A 22,171-nucleotide genomic window follows, 5' to 3' on the forward strand; every position below is an offset into this window, starting at 1 on the left:
GAGGGGGGGGGGGGGTATATGATTGGTAGCACAGATACGATTTTTACAACAAATTCAATAGTATGATCATCTGTTTCTTTCTTTTTTAATTTGAGCCCTATTTTACAGAAACCCCCATATATCTCAATGGGATGACTCACCAAAGGACGGTGCTGCGGCTCTACACTACAGGATTGGGGATTCTAGAGCATGTACATAGACATTTGTTCAGATGTGCATTTACTGCTGTGGTTGAATCCCCGATCCTGTCTGCCTGGGCTGAGCTAGCAGCTAAATGCTAACTATGCTGAATGGGGAGAAGGGGAGGATTTCCCCCATGCTGAGCCATTGACCACATGTCTATGATGATACACCGCCTGAATGTATGCATTGCTGCTTGTGAAGCACCTAAGCTTTGCTTGAACTGAACTGTATTTTAGAAGTATGCACACAAATGTTTGAGTAAGACAGAGGCAACTAACCCCACTCCTTTTTTTCTGATTTCCCCCACAATTTTCTCCCTAATTGTACTTGGCCAATTTCCCCCCTGCTGACCCGGTCGCTGCTCCACCCTCTACCGATCTGGGGAGAGACGTAGACTAGCGCCATGCTTCCTCCGACACATGCGCAGTTGCCAGCCGCTTCTTTTCACCTGACAATGGGGAGCTTCACTGGCAGGACGTAGCATGTGGGAGGATCACGCTATTCCCACCAGGTCCCTTCTGCCCCGAACAGGCGCCCCCACCGACCAGAGGAGGCGCTAGTGCGCGACTATCTCCACTCTTAAGTGAATGGAGGGACATCATCAACTGCGGTATGAATCAAGGGATCTGATGGTTTTAATCTTTCGATTTGAGAAAGCATGGGCACAGAATTGGTCCCCAGGTCCTGCAGACTTTTAAAGAGACAGTGCGGTTATTTTGCACGCTCCGCTGCTGTTTTATGGAGGAATGCTCACTGAAGCATTTAAGGACTCCAGCTTGGGTTCTTAATGTACTGTGGATTTGTGAACGACAGGAGGATTTAAATGTTCAACGTCTGAGACTTCAGGTCGGGGTCACTTCAATGTGAATGACAGCATCAAATGCAAAACAACACTCTTATGGACAAATGAACCGGGACTAAAGAAAAGACATGTAAAGGATTTCGGATTTGGATCCTTTCTAAAGCCGCTGCAAAAGTACATTTGGGCATTCCAACGGCAATAAATCGAGCAATATGTAAAGTTACTCACCTTGTCACCCTTTACACCTGGAGGGCCCTATTGAGAGAAAAGAAGACTTGTAAAAACAGATTTGAACAACACTTGAACACATGAAAATGAATCAAATCAGAATATATATCATGTCGGTTATTCTCAATCGTTCTGCTGCCATGCACACGTTAGTCAGAGAAAAACTCCCAAGGACTCTGCAGCACTGATTGGCTGGGAATGTCATGGGCTGTAAAAAGCCTGGTGTGACTAATCATATGAACCAGGAAACAATAGACAAGGCTTGACTGCCGTTAGCGCAGCGGACGACGACATAATCAAAAAGTTACCAAATTGAGTTTTAATGAAACTACTATTGCATCTTTTTACATTGATCTTAAAATCTCAATGCACATCAGGTTGGGAACCAGTGTCTTCTGCCATATAGACTGCAGGGCTTATACAAACACACAATTAAAACCAAAAGCAGGCCCAAATCAAGTCCATGTTTACTCAAAGGCACAAATCCAGCAATCTCCAACCAAATATTGGCAAGTGCGTGGCGAAAATGTGCCCTGAACGACGGGAACACTTATTCTCCAGTTTTTTTGGCGAGGTAGTTGGCTGCTGTGCATTCCAATGTATGTCAATCAATAGGCGAAGGCTCCTGGGTGGGCCTGTAAAAGGTCATGGGTGAGAGAGAGGATTTTCACGATGGGGTGTGCATCCATACGCCCAAGCCTAATGAGGGTGCATTCGAAACGCATGGAGGATCTTTAACGTTCAGCAGAAGGATCCAGTGTCCACCGGGCTTCTGTCCTTCTCTGAGGTTGGACTTCTGGGAGAAAAAAAAAAAGCTTTGGAAAAATCACTATTAGATGAGGGTCAGCAGAGTGATTAACTGACCAGCAGAGGCATCATTGTTAATCCACATGGCAGCTGATGAGCTGCTTCATAATCATAACTATAGACCGTATAAATAATATGACACGCCGTAGCCAGCGTGACGTGACGTCACCCCTTAGCTTGTGGACTCCCTTGAGTTTGGCATTTTGACCGTCGCCATCTTTATTTGGGGCCAGAAGCAGTGCAAGCTGCTGACCAGGGTTTTCGTTTTCCCACAGAGCCGCAGCGCTGCCTGCTATTGGGCCGCGATCGCTGATCGGCGAGCTGCACGATCACTGGATAGGCGGCCTGTCAATCACGCCCCAAAATACAGTCGGTTTTATTGTCTATTTTATGCTAAATGGGACCATAATTTATCAAATGAACATCATGCTGTAATGAAGAAGACTTGAAACTAGCGATTGATACCATCAACTCATGAGGAATTTTTTTTATAAATCAGGTAATAAATAAAATGAGAAGTAGGGTCATTTTGCCATTGACTTCCATATAATCTGATTTTTTTTTTACAGCCAGTGGCGTCGCAGCTGCCATTAGAATGCCGGTTTTAGGCATCCGCATTGTCTTAATTTTTCAGAACCGGAGGTTGTCCCTTCACCATAACTAATCATTTGATGTTCATTCAGTGAAACGGTCTTTCTGCTTCTAAAGGGAACATTTGTTTTTATTTGAGAACAGATCTGTATCATCTAGAATAACTTCAAACAGTCTGGAAACTGAACATCGCTCCTGCTCATTCTCTTCTTCTTTTGTTCTGCAATTGATTTTGTGACAGAGGCATGTACTGTATGCTCAAGCTAACATGCTGAGGAAGAAGTTTTATTTTTGCTCAGATGATGTAAAGGTAAACCTGTTTAGAGCCTACTGTACTACTCCTCTGTATACTGCCCCCCTGTGGGTCGAGTTTAAGCAGGCTAGCATTCAAAAGCTCCAGGTTGCTTATAATGACTGCCTGAGGATCCTTCTTAGGAAGCCAAGGTGTAGCAGCGCCAGTGAAATGTTTTGTGGAGCAGGAGTTAACACCTTTCATGCCCTGTTGAGAAACCTGATGTATAGGTTCATCTGTCATCTGAATATGTCTCAGAATATGCTCATTATATTGCTGTCTCAACCCAATCTCAGTGACACGAGATACATGTCTTCCATCTGGAAACACTGGTACAGTGCCTTACTGTAGAATTGTTAAGTGCTCTTATTGTGTTGTTATATGTATTGTGTGTTTTTTAATGGACCTTGTGTCTGACAAATAAAGTGATGATGATGATGATGATGATGTGACCTAAAGAGAAATGTGATAATTAAGTACCGTAATTAAGAAGTGCAAAAAGGAATCATTCCAGCAGCCAAAAGCCTAGGTAGTACGGCTGTCGCCCTTACGGCGACGGTAATGGCGCTGAAGCAGTTGTACGTACCTCTAGCCTAGTAATGTCAGAACTTGGTTTGCTTCCATACAGATCACATACCCTGCTCCTCTCCAACACACACACACACACACACACACACACACACACACACACACACACACACACACACACACACACACACACACACACACACACACACACACACACACACACACACAAAGACACGGCGAGAGAAGAACATCGACAGTAATCCCTTGATTGATGGTATCAGAATCCCGGAAAAAGACCTGTGTTTATATGCTGTTCGCAGCCCATGAATCCACTGACCCAGAATAGCAGGCTTGTAGACACACACTTTGCTGGAGGCTGGCAGACGATCGAACAGTCTGAAATTAAAGTGCTCCACAGGTATTTCAGTCATTCTCCTGCGCCAGTTTTGACCACACTGCATGGAGGGATGTGCGGTTCTCTGTTTGATTTATGTATATTACTGCATTTTGTTCTTAACTGTCCCAAATTATCTTGGCCATGAAGTCGTGAAACCTGTTTTGCATCTTCCTACAAATTCAAAATTATGAGGCAACTGTTTGGTTGACAGGCTCCTTTCAGCAAGGGCAGGGCAGAGGCTGATGATGGGAAATGTAGTTTTAATAAACGTCTCTAAAGACCCAGACACACCAAGCTGACCGGTCGGCCATGTCTGGGCGTCTGTCGGCTCTAGTATTTGCGGTGTTGGCTTTGACGGCGGCTTCTCCGGCCGATCAACATGTTCGCTGTTTCTCAACGTTACGGTTCCTTCCTCGGCAGGACGCTGAAATGAAAGTGCCTCCACGCTGCGTAGCTTCAGCGTGTCTTCGGAGTATGGTGTGTTCGGGCTGTTAGTGTGGTCTTAGTTTTCCACCTCCGCCTCTTCCTTTCTTCTTCCACAAGCAAAAGACCAGACAAGGGCTGACAACGCCACTGCCATTTGCCAAGTAGCTATATTATGAAACCGTTTAAGTGAGCGAAATGGTAGGCAAACACTGCTTTGTTGCAAGAATCAGGTCTCGTGCAGGCGCAGAACGTACATGCTAGTTGCCCGTCGGCTCTCGTGTTTGCGTCGTGTTCAGATGCAACTTTTTTTGTCTCCGACACAGGAGGCGTGACGTGACGCCATCGGTCGGGCTCTAGTTGCCACTAGTCCCGTCTAGTTCTCCTGGTGTTGTCTGAGGCTTCATCCACACAGATCTTCGAAGGTGGTCCTTCTGCCTCCTCGCCTGGCCATGCAGAGAGCCACAATACACTTGTAAACACAAATTGGGGCATTATGAAAACAGTGTTTTCCGATGGCGGTTCCCCGGGGGCGAATCACAGAGGCGAAGCGATTGGAATCAAATGTGACTTTGACTTTTACAGAGATGCAGCGCCTTTCCAGAGGGCCTGGATGCTGCAGAAGTTTCCAGCGTGTTCCTGAAATAGGAACGGCAAACGGAAAGCGGTCAGCAACACCTCAGTGCGGTGCTTTTTGTTGTGAGGGGGAAATTGCCTTTGGACAACAGGAAGCTATTGACAAGCTATTACCACAAACGAACGGCTGGACCCAGTAAATACTTAAATATACCCACTGTAGCTTTAAAACAAGTCTGCTTGACATGTATTATGTCTGGCGCTGGAACAATACAGAACTAAAACAGTTGGCGCACAAAGTTTACTGGGCAGCAGAAGTTTGTGGAAAGAAAGGAGAACTCCCCGCACTTTATGTGATTTCACATTTCTATAAAGTCGGATTTGCTTCATGAAAACTGCAGCAGTGTTGTGGAAATCGATTAAATCGGAATTCCTTTTTGAATTACACTTAAAGTAAACCTGGAAAAAAAGAACCGAGTGTTTGGACTTGCATGGTAGGGGGCAAAAGAACATTCTTATTTTTCTTAGTGTGGGATACGAATTAAATGAGGAAAATGGCGTGAGATAGGTTAGACACGTGCTACAGTAGATGGTGGATGATTTCTACAGAGTGTATCTGTGAGAGTGATAGAAGTAATGCTACTGTATCAGGCATCCAAGATAGCTATTACTAGTGATATGACAAGTGTATAATATATATTTATGAAACGGCTCTCTCAAATCAAGCAATCTGATTGGTTCACAGCCATTGTATAATTCCAGTAACCGAGTTCAATAACCCATGGCCATGGGTTATTGGTTGCCATGGCAACTCTCTTACTAAAAGGCAGCGCTGCGCTCGAGCCAAACAGCTTTCTCCTGATCTGCTGTATGGAGGGTCACTAGTCCTTACAATGAGTCATTATGGACGCATGATGGCGCAACTCTCTTACTAAAAGGCTTTGGTTACCTCAAAAACAAAATGGCGGAGACAGCTTTCAGATCCTTGTGAATCGATCTTCGCTTATAACTTTACTAATACTTCGCAGAAAATGATGTTTTGTACAAGAATACAACGTCTATAGAATATAATGTCTTAACCCCTCTCTCGCGCGCCCTCACTCTTAACCCCGCATTTCTAAATAAGACGTAACGTTACTTGGTGTCGGCATATGGCTCTGGTGTCGGGCTTTGCAAAAAGCTCTCAGCAAGCGCCAGGATTGGCCAATGTCGACTTCAGTCTCCAGAACGATCCAATCAAATCACCCGCACGTCTATCTTCTTGCTAGAGGTCCCGCCTTACAGTAGTGTTTCAACTGACTCTATCAGAATACCATGCCAGTCGGACTTATAGTATTATTATTATTATATTATTATACTTGGAAACCGTTTTATAAAAGCAATATAGCACTCGAGCTGCGTGGTGTTGTCGAATATATCCCGCTGATAAGCTGTTATCCCACTCGGCCTGTGGCTTCGTGGGATAACAGCTTATCAGCGGGATATATTCGCCACAACACACTTGCTCTCATGCTATATTGCTTAAATATATAATGTGTTATATTTACTTTCACTAATAGTAAAAGTACTGTTAGTTCATTTTAACACATTGAGCCATACTGTATAAAAGAGCCTGACCGATATATCATGTGTCAGTGTCTCGTAATTTTCCAAATGTTTGAGTGAGTGAAATGTTATATGGTCTCTTTCTAAATATAGCTGAATCGCTTGGTTTGACCAAGTAGAACTATTTTTATAATCATTTTGGAAAAAAGATGAAAGATGAAATCCCTTGATTCGTATGCCTAACCCGGAAGGGGGTGTGACTTTGGCTGTGCCACGCATACTACATGAGTCTGTGTCACTTTTGCAGCCCCCGCTGCTGTTTTGAGGGCAGGTCTCCGGGTCAAAATTGACTGACTGACAGGTCGTAGCGCCAATGAGAGAGTGGTTCATTTTCCAAGTTTTCATTAAACATCAGGTTGGGTGGGGCGTGCCGTGCCTGATCGCTAAAGTCGCACCTGATTGGCGCCCCAGGATTTCGTGGGAACCAATCACTGGCCAGGATTCTGAAATCAGTTTGAAGCTAGACGTGTCTCAGACCCAGAGAGAGATCTGCAGCATGTGTAATGGCGTTGTGTAGGTCGTACTTGCAGCAACCCATGTTTAGGGCTTTGCCCAGGGGTGGATACGAACCGCCGACCTTCAGCTTGGGAGTCAAAGACACTAACCACTCCACCAAGAGAGCTAGCTCCCTTGGCGGAGCTGATTAACATGCCTTTATACTGGGGAGTGAGTTTAACCAATCCACTCGCTACCACTCGGGACTCACGAGGAATCCGTGCTGATTCACCTCGGTTACACATGCAGTAACATAATAGTCAGCGTAAGAATTCTCATGGCTCTGGCTTTGAGACTAGGCTCTATGTGGCTTCTATCAGTTGCCTGAAAAGATTGTTCATTTTAGCCTTCCATCTGGCAGTAATGCATGTGGAAATGATTTCACTACACCAACCTGCACCTGCTCATTATATGCTACATCATTTACACATCACTTGGACAGGCAGCATCCACTGGAGCTCTTCCAACAGCTTTAGTGAGCACAGCGAAAGCGTCCTTTAAAGAGACTATTAAACAGCTCTCCTGCAACGACTGCTTGAAAGCAACACGCTGTACAGTAGAACTGCTATGGGTGTCTATGGCAATCTCTGCAGCTCTGTGGTTTAGGTCTGCCCCAAGGACAGGTTTCTAATCAGCACCTGTGTATGCTATTCACAGCTTTTCACCCCTTCTGCTCTGGCTCCTTTTCAGAAGAAGCAGCCTTCCAGAAGGCTTCTCTTTGATCAGCTCGCTCACTGTGTGCTGGCAAGTGATTGGGTAAAAACCTTATTTGAATATTGAAGTGCTGATACGCCGCTTGCAATAAAGTGACTACAAGGTGCCATTAAAGAGTCGACGGAGTTCGAGGTGGTACTCATAGTAATATGAAAAGCTTCTGTCTATTCACCTTATGTAGGAGAGACCATCATCTGGCTCGGGGGACTAACAGGAAGTGTGAATACAATCGGAAGTTCCGTATTTATACTTCCTGGGACTCATAAACCTAGTCTGACTCATAATGTGAGTCAAACTAGGTTTGACCAGGTGAGTCAGAATAATTTGAGCAGGTAAAACAGCCGGCCTTTTGAACAGGAAGTTGTGATACAATGGGTCAAGTGGGCGGGGCTAACATAAGGTGAATAGATATTCAGTGGGTTAATGTGTCTGGATAATCATAGGGATGGGGGTTAGGTTCAGGTCAGGATTAGGGTTTCAGGACCATAGTCCAGTGGTTTTTAAAGTGGGGTCTGGGGACCCCCAGGGGGCCTTGAGGGGGTTCCAGGGGGTCCCCAGCAAAAAGTAGGACAATTTATTTTCACTAATACCATCCCTAAGCAACAGAATGACAGACTGTATGGCTGTTTTGGCCGAGGAGTTTCACTTACACTTTCTTACACTTTTCACTTACATTACACTTTCTGTAATAAAACATCTAAAAGCAAAAGTGGTATCAGATGGGGGAGCCTGGGACAAAATCCGATCAACTGGGAGTCCATGGTCTAAATTGTGGCAGTTTAGGGGTCCTTGGGTGAAAAAGTTTGAGTACCACTGCCATAGTCTACAGTGTAGACCATGGCATTTTCTGCCTCTGTGTAGACTCTACACAGAGGCAGAAAATAGGCAAGGAACACATTATGCTCAATGATTCACCTTCTACTGTACAGTAGTGTCTGTCGGCCATGGTTATAAAGAAATGAAAGTGGAACGGCCAATTCCGATGGTATTCTGATGTACTTTATGGGTTTCTATGGCAACTGAGAAGATTACAGAGACCTTACCGCGAATATCCTTTTGATCGATTTGCGTGCGTAGCCTATTAGTGCGTCTTTGGTTCAGTCATAGCGAGCCAGGGAACATTATTTCCCATGAAAAGCGCTTTTAATGTTAGTCCATGTAAGTGAAGACACTTGAGGAATATTGGACACCTCCTTAACAGCTTGAGAAATATGGGACACCTCCTTCACAACTTGGTGATGTCCAGAACGAAGTCGCACCAAAACGAGAAGTGCTCTATTTCTGGATTGAAAATGACACGCTGATGGCAAGCATCTTCTGCTGCTCGATGCCGGGCAAATCTTATGTCAAACTTCCATCGTGATTCCATCAAGATGATTTATAACAGAACATCCTTTGCGTGTGTTATCTTCAAATTTATGGTGGACCACTGGATCAGTATTAAGCTCTTCCCTATCCAGATGCATGTCTAGCTTCTGATTCTAAGCCAAACCATGACCACTGTCTCCTCCAATGGCCTGAAATGAGCTGCTGGTAGAAAAAAAGGGAAAGGAAACCCCTGGCACCTTGGAAACATGGAAAGGTCTGCAAGGGAATATAAAAGGCAAATGAGAACTGGGGCCAAACCCACAGGCAACATGGAGATCAGTGCCATTCAAATCTGATAATGTAACTCCACTTTATATTACAAGGAAACAGTAAACGATGTTCAATAAAAAACATTCTGGCTCCGAGGAAGGTCAAAATGTGGCTCTTGCACCGTGCTGATTACCAAGAAATTAATATATTTTCTGCAAAATGGATTTTCATAGTTTCTTCTGTGCTGCTTTGCCTCGGTTTGTAAGTTGCAGGACAAGCAAGCAGGGTCAGAAACTATTTTTAATTAATCGTGAGAAAAGGCTCTCTATTATTTTGCTTGTCACATTTCCAGACAGATTGCTAAATTGCCGAATGGACAATCTAGTTGGTCTCGGTCCATCCTTGACGTCGAGTACACAATCGCAGACATTTGTATTCTCGTCGTTATTGACAGGACACACTCCCCTTTTCAAAGACCTGTAATCAACCAAGTGAAATTGTTTAACCTACTGTACTATTATCACTCAAGTCCAGACATTCACATCAACTCACATGCTGAAAAGCGCCTTATTTCTGTCAGCCCGATTTTAAATTGTTTTAAAAGTCGAAGGCACTGAATATCCATATTTCACATTCCTACACTCTATATAATTTTCTCGCAACATGATGGATGGAAGTTTGACAGCGCTCGCCTGACTCGGCAGCGCCGGCGCTGGATCACATCCATAGGTTTAGCCGTTGTTGACATGAGCAAAATCATACTCGCGGGTTTGGCTGCGAGACGGCGGTACGATCATGTGATGTTGAGGCAATCCACCTAATCCGACGAGATGCAAAGAGTCAGGAACGGGGGGGGATCCGCATGTAACCTCTGTCTGGACGGGCTGCTGTATTAGTTTTCATCGCAGCGACCTGCTGGATGTATCGAGATCCAGGCGAATCAATCTATCAAAAGCGGAGCTCGCGTCCATGTCATAAGAGTCTGTGCCAACTGGGCTGGCTGCAGTTGCTGCAGCCCCGAACCGCCGGCCACATGGAACCAATCATCTCACCCTGGAGCACTGGCATCCCCCAGAACACGGGGCCAAAGACTACTGCTTTTACAACCTCGCCTTTACAGCCGTACCGTTTTTTTCTCTCTCTCACAGCAACATCATATTAATAAACATGTGTGTACACTGCGAGTTTAACAAAGCGCTCCTTGAGGCACCGGGTGTTGACAGCCAACGACGAGGGGAAGAGGGTGCAGGTGAAGAGCACGGCCACAAAAGTGAGTGTGAAGGGTTCGAAAGGGGGGCGATCCCTTATCCCACATATGACCCCTGCATAGTAAAAGCCACTGGTGTTTGCCACATGTCAAATTTAGCAAGAACCAATGCTAAGAGTCATGCATCTGGGATGGTTTGTTGACAACAGATACTCCTACTTTAGAGCAAAGTCTTTGAATGTGTGGCTTTTGTGGTGACGATGGGTTGCCCCTTTACATAAGAGAGAACATGAATTCTAACTACTGGTGTGTTCATCTACAAACCCTATACACCCTCAAGGCTTGAACAAGTTATGCTGCTAAACGTATTGCGTACCTCTCAGTCACAATGGCATGGTTCCCACTGTTTTCTAACAGCGTTTTTTCCACAACATGAGAGGAACAGATTATTTTTCTTCTTCTTCTTTTGCACAGTACTTCACCATTATTTCCATATGCAAACATATACGTCTATACAGTAGACATGAACACACATGCAAGAAACATAAATCAGATAACAAATGCATCTGCCTATCCTATTCAAGTTCTATTCATGGACACAGACACAGGCACAGGCAGCCAATAACCTAAATCTAACCAATATGCAATGTCCCATACTGTAAGTAACTATATACCGTACTCCTTCACATGTCTGTTTGGAAAGTGATGTTTTAACAAATGTCAATAATGAAGGCTACTTAGCAGCCAACGCCCAGTTCAGGTCATATCAGTGCATGCCCCATTTCTTTGAGGTTGTATAATCTGTTCATTGTTAGGCACGCCCCCTTTCATTCATGCTGTCTCCTCATCCATTCACAGTTTCCCACACTGCGGGCCAATAACCAATAGGCCCAAGCTATTCCTTTCCTGCTGAGCCAATCACCCTAACCAGCATAGTATATCAGAGTCCATGTTTTACTCTGTTTGCTATGTGCTGCGTATGTGCTATGTGTCATCCTCAGTTGCTGATCGTCATCGCTGAAGCAATTGTTTGGGGGATTTCCTATCGTATTCTTCACTGACGACGCCCTCTCATCGTCTCAGGAGAGCGTCGTCATATTATGGAGTCATACGCCAAAATGAATTTGTTGTATCATTAAGGCTTGTTAAACTTTCTACTAGTCTCTCATTATTGAACTGTGAATCTCAGAGAGAAGAGGGTCAGGTGAGGTGAGATCTCAATTAGCTTGTCACTGTTCCACCACCAAACCTCAACAATACACAATCACAGTCACATCTGTATGGCCCCATTTACATGTGGCCTAAAGTAGACTGCACCTGTCCAGTCAAACTCCTGTGTGTCCTTATTCAGTCTCTGTAGCTGTACCGGTGTCCACTTAACCCATTGATACCTGATGCAGCATTTGTGTGTGTATCCCTTTAAGACCGCGAACCGCGTTAACGCGGTCTTAAAGGGATACGCACGCAAATGAGGGATATACACGCAAATGCTGCATCAGGTATCAATGGGTTAAAGGAGAATTTCGTTTTTTTTTAACCTGGAGCCCTCTCCTCACATTAATTATTATCTGACGACTCACCCAGTGTTCTCCGCAGCGTTTTTGTCCGTCTTAGGCGTTGTTGTGATCGAAATAGTGTGCAAGCCAGTCCTAGAATGTAGCTCCGTCAAGTCAGTCCACAGGCCAGCGGCAGGAAAGTCTCGCGGGACTTGACGAGAATTGGTCTCACTGACCCGACAGGAGGAAATGGGCTGCCTGTAACTACCGCTGTAGAGAGCGCGGGGGACAATAGCAGTCTGATGGTTCTTTAGGGATGAGATTATGACAATATGGGTCGAAAACGGGAATAAAACTGTCTATTTACATGGAGGAAAACCACGCTGCCACGTGGCCCCCACGGAGCTACATTCTAGGACTGGCTTGCACACTCATCCGATCAAAACAACGCCTAAGACGGACAAAAACGCTGCGGAGAACACTGGGTGAGTCGTCAGATAATAATTAATGTGAGTAGAGGGCTCCAGGTTAAAAAAAATGAAATTCTCCTTTAACATTGAAAACATCAGTCCTTAGTTGGAGTTTGGCTGTTATGCCTTCCATCAAATACACAATTCTTAACCTTTCGCTCCATTGTTGGAAAGTTGGTGGCTTTACATGTAATCATCTTTGTTATCGGCAGCAACACCACGACTAAATATGATTTTTAGTAGATAGCTTATTTTCTGGAGTATCTCCCAATATAAAGAATGCTGGCTCTAGAGGTCTACCCACATGATTTGCTTGATCTCTGGCTGAATGTCTCTCCAATATTGATACAATTTGGGGCAATCCCCAAAAATATGGGTATGGTCGCCGATCTTTCCGCATTCTCTCCAGCATAATTCTGAGGTATTCAGAATCAGAATCAGCTTTATTGGCCAAGTATACAAGGAATTGCACTCCGGTCTGCAGTATCTTCGCTAACACAAGGGGGGGTCTTAAATACCCTGATTCTCATTTTCCATTCAAATTCCCTCCAGGTATGACTGCTTGTTAACTTGTGACCATCAACGTATTACCACATTTCATCTGTAATACAAACATTCATTTCTAATTCCAATTTTTCTTTCGTTCCCAATTCCCATAGTGTTTCCTGTTACGTTATCCTGAAGCCATCTGGATAAGTGGATACTAGGTTCTTTTTTTATCACTCCCTCCATAGTTAACATGAAAATATTTTCCAAATTACAAATTTACATATCTGTTCCCAATCTGCAAGTATCTGTAAATAGTGTTACACCGGAAGAAAAGAGAAAAAAAATCCCTGAGAGGGGCCAAATTCGTTCTGAAGATGCGCATATGCTTTCAAAGTTTCCCCACAAAGCAATTGATCGACAATAATTAACCCTTTGTCTGCCCATTTTCTGAAGCCATTGTCTATTTTGCCAGGTGGGAATTCTGGCATAGCTGCTATTTTTAATGCTCTGGATATAGAATTATAAGTGTGTAGTTGCTTTCTAATAACCACCTAAGTTACACACCCAGCCCATTTCCATAGAGAGGAGCCTATTCAAAATCCTCCCATCCATGAACTAGCCTATAACATTTAACATTAATATGATCATGAACATAATTTAGCCCTTTCAGATGGCAATTTCCGAGGACAAGACAAGATTTTCCAGGACATTTGACCTTTTTCTCTCATTTTGGGTTTTCCATGCCTGGAAAATCGGTCAACTGTTTTCCCGGTTTTCCAGGACGCGTGGGAACGCTGAGACTGATGCAGCCCTGCTTTGACTGCGTTCGCCTGACAGACTAGACTACAAATGACTCCTGCAGTAATGCAGTCTTCTCCTGAGTGATTCTAACTGTGGTGTGAGCGGACCCGACGCACATGGCATCTTTCCTTTAACAACATTTCCCGTAAGCGCTCCAAAGTAGCGGCGTTCCCATTAGATCTCTCTGGATAAACAAACACATCAATTGCGCCGATAGATTGGGTGGAAGTGGTGGTTAGCTGCAAAAAAAGGCACATTTGGCCATTTCCAGGCAAAGGCCTGATGTGGGGATCTCTGGAAGTGAATTCTCTGTTGAATTTCAAACAATGTGCGCAAACCTGGAATGGAGCGAAAGACGTCCAGTTTTGAAGAGAATCTTGCACACATCCATCTGTTGGTTCTGCATGGGAACCCTCAATCATATTACCGTGGGCCCCGGGGGAACTTTTTTCAAGGCGGGAAAATAATGGGGGACAGGGATGTGAGTAATCAGAGCAGAATGGGCAGGAATGGACGACCACAAGTGGCTGGTGCTGGTGGAGGGAATCTGGACGCAGAGGTTAGGCAGGGATAGGAAAACCACACTGGAAAACTGACTTGGGAATGCCATCTGGTTCCCATATCCACAGTGTATCACAATTAGCCGGCATAAAATGGCTTTAATGTGTGTGTGTGTGTGTGTGTGTGTGTGTGTGTGTGTGTGTGTGTGTGTGTCTGAGTGTGCGTGTCTGAGTGTGTGTGTGTGTGTGTGTGTGTGTGTGTGTGTGTCTGCTTGTTGTTATGTATTGGATGTTCTTGTGTGGAATTAGAGAGTCTATGTGGGGACAACAAGAGAATGCCGACGCACATGTTTGTCAGTGAAAGTGAAACTAATGGCATTAGGTGTGTTCCTATGTTTTTAGGACAGTTTGTCAGTGTACATACGTGAATAATGCAACTGTGCATTGAGTATGGGTGCATGGGTATGTGTGCGAGTGCTTGTGTGTGCGTGCAGTGTTGGGGAAACTACTTGCTACATCACAGTGAAAAGTAGTCAAACTACATCTTAAAGCAGGACTAAACCCCCCAGATTTCTTGGAAAACGGTATTCTACTGGATTTGAAAACTCTGCAGGCAAGATGGCCGCCTATACTCCCTTCTTTAGCTGGCAGAATTCCTCCCCCATAAACTAAAATATCTTGGCCAATAAGTATGTAACATACAAAATAAAACAACCCGTAATATCTTCATTTGATGTACTGTAGAATGCAGAGGACATGTAACTGTTTAGATAAACTTGCATTCCAGGAATATTGCTCTAAAGATAACGTTAGTGGCTCAAGACTGTTTCGTCCTGAAACCCACTCGCTTTGCGCCAGACACAATTGATTTGGGGGTGGAACACGCCAGGATTGGCCAACGCCAAAGCCAGTGCCCAGAACGGTCAAATCAAATCATCGACTGAGACGCTATCACCCGCCTCCCAGTATTCTCAGTGTATCCGAGATATATATCATAGAAAACGTTATGAATATAGCCACGTTATAAACAACAAACTAACGCTGGTGATCCGTATGGAAACAGTGTTACTCGAAATGGTTAAAAGTTCTATCAATTTGGTCATTCAGTGGCGTTTTACTGCCCTGTAACATAACTAACTAGCGGCTAATATTAGCCACAGTAGGCAATTTCCCATGGATGCTTTGCTCTTAAAGGGCTTGCGCCGCATGAACTACAGTAATCACATGGGGGGAAAAAACAATTTTTCACATAAGTGGGGCGCGTGCTAACCCCACCGTGACGTCACGATGTACCAAATATCCCATTCATTTGAGGGCACACAAGAAAGCAGTGTTCAACCCATAGAGGGAACTTATGCTGCTGAAAATGATACAAATGGTACAATGGTAACAGTTTGGTCTTTTTTACCTGAATTCTTCACACACCACCCCCAAAGTCATATATATTGGTTAAAAAAGTGTTTTGGGGTTTAGTCCTGCTTTAACTACTTTTTTGTTGTTGCTTGAAACAAACTACTACTTCCAAACTACATGCAAACTACATCACAAGAAATGATCACACTCAGTCTGGAATCTCATATTGTTACACTGTCAGAGATACAACTGAACTGACACTGAGCAAAAGGTGTGTTTGATTTTGGGACTAGGGCAGCCAGGCCAAGCCTAACGTAGGCAGGATGTGTTTTAGGAGAGGATAGGGAGCACTTGTTGAAGTGGAATGAGGAAAATTCTACATTTCTAGGGAAATTATTCATAGTATTTGATGGCAGACATCTTGGTCACAGACCACAGGTGATTTTAATTAAATAGCAGGTGATTCTCATTAAATACCAACCGTGGCCAATGAGCTGTGGTATTGTGCCATATTGCAGGCTACAGTATGAAGAAGAATGGAGACCCACACGCCGTCTTCACTTATTCAATAAGGATAATTTAATATACGTACGTTTCGGTAGAACCTTTTTCAAGTACTAGGGTATCCTTAGTAAACCCTAGGCTCGCCCGTTGCGCGGGCTTGCCGCACTAAGCTCGCCTCGCCCAACTTCGCATCACTGGTGACATCACTGTCACTGATGATGTCACAATGTCTATGGCATCATTGGTGATGTCACAATGCCTATGACATCTTCGGTGCCTATGACATCATCAGTGATGTCATAAGATGATGGCCAATAATGACATCACTGATGTCATAGACATTGTGAGATCAATAACTATTGAGAATACTACTATCAATATGTAGTTGAATTTAACTACCTAAACTACATGACCCAAATACTATCAGACAATATGTAGTTTGTATTTAACTACCTAAACGACATGAACCAAAGTAACTAACTAAACTACATGACCCAAAGTAGTTCACTAGTGAAAAAGCTAATGAGATTTGAATGTAGTTAAACTGCCACCCAACTACGTAGTTAAACTAGTAATTGAACTACACGTGGTTAACTACTCCCCAACACTCAGTGTGTGTGAGTGTGTGTGTGTGTGTGTGTGTGTGTGTGTGTGTGTGTGTGTGTGTGTGTGTGTGCGTGCGTGCGTGTCTATGTGTGACCATTTCACAGCTGGGCTACAATTGTAAACGTTTAGTTTTCATATTTGGCAGCCTGGTTCATGTTCATAAGAGGTCATGAGAGGTCTTCAGATAGCTGGTCTCCCAAAGAGAAGGGCCAAACAGTTAGCAAGGTATTGTTCAATCTGCTGTTATTGTAGCCACACAATATGGAGGAGGCGCTGCTTTTTGCACCCATGAAGTGGATACTGACCGTTATCTTGTCTAACTTACAGTATAACTGTATCTATCAACTTGCCATTGTCATCATCCTTGTTATCCTTTGTGTATGCATTATTGTGGTATTGGGCACCTATGTATCTGACTGACTCCCAATATCTGATTGCACTACTGTAGTAGTGTTTATGTCCTTTGCATACTTGTATTTATGTGGACATAAAGAAATCATTCAAATGTGTTTGTGTGTGTGTGTGTGTGTGTGTGTGTGTGTGTGTGTGTGTGTGTGTGTGTGCGTGTGTGTGTGTGTGTGTGTGTGCATTATGAATGTCACTTTTGCTCAGCATGCTTGTGCCAGAGAAGGCCCTGCAGGTTCAGCTCTCCGCCGGTGGAGCTAATTTAGTGAATAACCTTGTAATTATGGAGCTGCTGATGGAGAGAGCGCTCTCCTCTCGCAACGTGGACCTGAGGGACGCTCACTCTGTAGCCAGAAGCAGGGAGAACATTCTCATTCAGGATCTCACTCGGAGAAGGTCTCACACAGTCATATTAAATCCCCCAGCAGGGATGAAAGATCTAAACTGCTTTGACCAAAAAGTAGGCATGGAAAGAATGCAAACACTGCTGTATTTCCGCACAATATGTACACAGATTTCTGACCCACAAAAATTCTTGTCATGGATATGAATGTTCTGAATAAGGAGGAATATTCCAAGTTGGCAAAGGCGTTCATTTCTTCTGTCAACGCCACCAGAACCGCATGCTGGACAGAAACGATGGGTGACTGTACGTTTTTTCAGCGTTTGACTGTTACGAGATGGAGGAGGAAACTTTCTCTCTGGATCAGAGAAGACGCTCGGCACAACTTTAGGGCATCAAATTGACACCGTAACTCTTCCATTAAGCTTAAGTGGCCACAGTGAGATTTAAACTGTGATGTGCTGAGTTAGTCCGTCTACTCGGTGCTCTAGTGAGGCTGCCCCTTCCAATCAGCGTGACTAAACCTCACGGCTGGCTGGCTCGTTACGCGCTGAGAGACGGGTGCTGCCGGTGGGCACGGCGTCAGCGGAGGAGCGCCGTGGAAAAGGTCAAACTCTTAATGTTGTCACATCCAGCGCCAGCGGGGCTCCTCAGGCACCGCCCGGTGCCCTTCTGAGCCCAAATAAACGCTGTCATGTCAGATAGATCCACTTACAGCACAGCTCGCGATGGGCCTCCTGAGAACCCGGCGGCGCCAGAGGGCGGGTGTGGCTGTGCGTGTGTGTGCATGTGTGTGTGTGCATGTGTGTGTGCCCTCTGCGGCTGTTTGCGAGCCTGTTTATTGGTGTTTTCTGCATCCAACTCGCAGTAGGCTATATTACTTTGCGAACTACAGTTAGGAATTGTAACTGAACACAGCGTTTTGGGGCACGCAAGACCTCCCGCTTAATGTTTGCCAGTGGTTTTCACAGTCTGGCGTTTAGATAAAACGGCGTCCCCCCCCCGTCCCTTCCTCTACGGGGCAAAAGTGTTCAAAGTCCAGCTGGGGTCTGTTTTATTAACAGGTGTGGAGCCGCAGTGCATAACAGATGGAGGATGGGGGGGTTGAGGGCTCCTATGCGTACCCCCCACGCGCCCCTCAAGACGTGGGGAGGATCCGCTAGTCTGTCCTCCTGGAACTGAACTGGCTTGAGGTTCTGGTTTAAGGCGTGAGCTCGGTGGGTCGAAGCGGGCCTGATATTTCCAACATGGCGATCGATTTCATCGCCATTTTTTCCTCTTCCCTCTGATCAAAAATCAAGCTAGTTTCTTTGCGTGTCTGTATTATTTTAACTTTGCATGGCACAGGATCGATCTCTGCTAAAAAGTAGAGTCAGCGGGTGGTGTAGTTAGTAGACAGTGAGGAAGTAAACAGCAGCCTCTGGGATGGTGTTTTACGCTCGACTTGATCCTAAATGGTGTGCACACACAGCGGTGGGCGCCACGGGTCGACGTCTCAAAGCAACATCGACCGCCCTTGAAGGATGTGAAAACGCATAATAAAGGAGAAGTTAAGACGTGATGATTTTTGCTTCAGCTGTCATTACTCCGCGGCCCTTACTAACGTTTATGCACAAATGGAGCTCTCGCTGGTGTCAGCGGCAATTTGAGGCAAACTTTCTGTTCTTTTAAGCATTTCCATGCCGCTACAGTTGAAAATCATCAACTTGACCACATCTGTAGCGTGTTTCTATTATTTTTCCATTCATATTTTTTTCCCAATCTGCCTGAGGGACAAGTGGAGATATCGTACTTCACATTGCCCTCTAATAACCCGTGATCATTTGACAACTGACCGTAAGATCTCGTGCGAAATCTACATAGACGGGAAAAGGCAGCGGAATGAAAACAAAGCAAATCTCTTTTCCATGTCTGAACGCTATTAGGCGCCAAATGAAGATCGTTCCCGATGAGTTTTGATTGAGGAGACTACGAGTCTCTTTCTGTGTCCGGAACCGCAGGTCCCTGTCCATTCATCAGCGGCTAAGTAACAATTAAAGCCAAATAGATCGGTAATGACTTCAGCGGGGCCGCTTTGTTTGTGCCTCGGAGGCCTGGGTGCAATTTACGCAATGTTCCCAGAGTTAAAGAGGGGAGCTGCTGAATATTCATAGCGACATGTCCCTTGCCATCCCCCGGGTGGGCATAGCAAATGAGAAACCACATGAGATCACTTACATCTTCTTCTTTTTTTCTGGCACAGGATTTTTTTTATTTCCGAAACAGATTTGGTGACTCATTGTCAGATCACCGCATTCTTTGAAGATCCAAAGAAATCTACAGTAAGACACAGGTCTGTTCTTATAAATGCAGACACTCACCCAGGTTTTTGCGCCGTAAATCAAAGGCTTTCTTTCGTTTTGTGCAATATTGCTACGGCGGTTTTTGCCAGGTAACCCCCCCCCCCGTGCCTGAACCCTCTTGCCTCTTCAAACCGCAGTACAACTAATAGGACCCCTACCAAACATTTACAGCGCCGTCTGCTACCTATAATGACTTCATCAGCGTGAGTGATTTGCTGGCCACAAACCGGAGCACAGTCAGGTACTCGCACAAGTACGCGAGCTGGTCCTGGATTTTACCGCAGTCTCACACAATGGAACAAACCCCCGAAAAGTCCCAAAAAACGGGCTATTCATACATTTACGAGCAAAAAAAAAAAAGGCAAGCGCTCCTCCTACTGTAAGAACAATTCAAAGACAACACAATTCTGGGCTCCGGCGGCCGTGTCTCCGCAAGACGTCAAACAGAACAACTTTATTTGTCAGATGCGAGAGGGCCTGCATTGGCGACGCAGGCTGAGAAGCGAGACCACCTGCACTTACTTACCTCCCAGAGCCCCAGGAGCGAGCGTCTGAGAGGGCTCTGAGGATTAACTTACGACTTTTACGGCTCAGTCGGCACACGCTATTACCTATTCAATCACACTCGCCTCCTGTCTCCATAAATAATTTTAACAGAACGCGCGCGCGCACAGAAACACACACACATACTCACAGAAACACACACACACGCCGCGTGACCCGGTTACAGTTAACTGTCACAACCCCTGGTGCTTATATATGGGCTTGTCTTCATCTTTGGGGGAGAGGCAGAAGTTTTCCATCTGTTGAGGCGAGTGAATCAGTGATCATAATGAAGTGAGATAATCTCTCCGGGTGCAGGGGGCTGGCACGGCCGGCTGGTAGCAAGGATATTACAAACCAGACTGCCCTAGATTACAGGGAAAGGTCCCCTATTAGGGGGAAGGCAGGGATGAAAAGATTATTTTAATAATATAGTCAGATTGCACGGTGCAAACCGAGAGGGTTTCTGTCAGTAAATTCGTCAAAAATCAGTCACTTCTTTTAAACCAACGGGCTTTTAAAAACGTGCCTGTCCGTAACGGGCCGATTGTGGCTTGCATGCTTTATATCGAGAAGCTACGCGTGCCCCGTAGTTCAGCTTTCTCGAGAAGTGCGCGTTCACACAGCCCGCCGCGTAGAGGCCGAGAGTGCTGAGATTTCGCGCGCGCGAGTCGCATTTGGGTTGGTCCCACAGGAAGCACGTTTCTCTGCGCTGACCAGCAGCTCTCCTGCTCTACAGGAGGAGAAAACCCTCTGGAAACAGGCTGTAGGCTGCTTACATTGTGTTCCAATAGCCACTAAAGCTTCATCTGTTCACTGCTGTAGAAACAATGATGACAGATCACTGTGCTTTTCCACATCAGGGATGGACTTTATGTATTCCATCTTCTTCACTTTCTCCATAAACTCCCTCATATCAAAGCCGTCACATTTATTTGTTTTCTCAGCAGCAGTCATGACTTGTGATCAGGAATAAGGAAAACCTAGATATAGCTCTCTCCCCCTCTTCCCTCTCTGTCTCTCTCTCTCTTTAATGCCATAGGCCTAAAACGATTAAGTAGGCTAGCCTAAATAAACAAACCTAAACATCCTTGATTACTGTTGTGGTCATTCAATAACAGACTCACATTTTCAAGAGGCAAGTGATAACTCAAAAGCAGATACAGTAGAGCATCACAACTACAATGTGTTGAAAACTTGCATCAGTGTGAAGATGGATTCAGCAACAACAACTCAGCCTGGTGGTGAGTTGAGCATTTAATATATGTGTGCTTCTGTGGTGATATAATGGTCTCTATGGTGTTTTCCCATGAAATTCGCACCGCGGCACACGGATAATGTAGACCGAATGCTGAAACTGGCGCCCCAGATCGCGAGACACGAGGGGAGCGCTGCGTCGTGCCACGGCCAGTGTGAATGACCTTATCCATTAACATGGGAGCCGAAAGGAAGCGGGCTGTTCTGCGTCCTGTGTGAACCAAGCCACGCTGAATACCGCACAGAGCGCTGTTTGCCTGTTCATTCAAAGTTTCTTAATGTTGCACCAAATCCGACACTGCACGTCCCCGGGTCCCCAGCAACACACCCGCCAAGTGTGAAGGAGATTGGATGAACGGTTTTTGAGATATGCGAAGGACGCACACATACAGAGATTCCTGGAATTAGTAAAGAGATTTTCATAACCATACTTTCGTACGGTTTTGTTTCTTTTACAGCTTTTAACCTACTACTTTGTTCTAGTTTACTGCTGCACAATTGATGTGCCGCCATGTTTTTATCATGCTAGTTATGTAAATCACCTGTAGCTTGTTCTTGAAAGCACCTTCAAAATAAAGCTTAATCGTCCTTCAAAATAAAGCTTACTCGTCCTGCTAAATATGAAAGCTTCCAGAG

At 45.0% G+C, this 22,171-nt stretch overlaps 1 protein-coding gene across 1 annotated transcript in view; it reads right to left on the reverse strand.

Annotated features, from left to right (window-relative positions):
• col25a1 (collagen type XXV alpha 1 chain) overlaps positions 1-22,171 on the reverse strand; it is a gene marked incomplete at its 5' end in the record, with an annotated part of 189,681 nt that overhangs the window by 58,126 nt on the left and 109,384 nt on the right. The window contains one exon of the mRNA XM_083639822.1: positions 1,214-1,240. Within this exon, the coding sequence (XP_083495948.1) occupies positions 1,214-1,240 (27 nt within the window). The remainder of the gene's footprint in view (positions 1-1,213; positions 1,241-22,171) is intronic.

The sequence above is a fragment of the Poromitra crassiceps genome (assembly GCF_964638095.1).
Source record: "Poromitra crassiceps genome assembly, chromosome: 7".
Lineage (NCBI taxonomy): Eukaryota > Metazoa > Chordata > Actinopteri > Beryciformes > Melamphaidae > Poromitra > Poromitra crassiceps.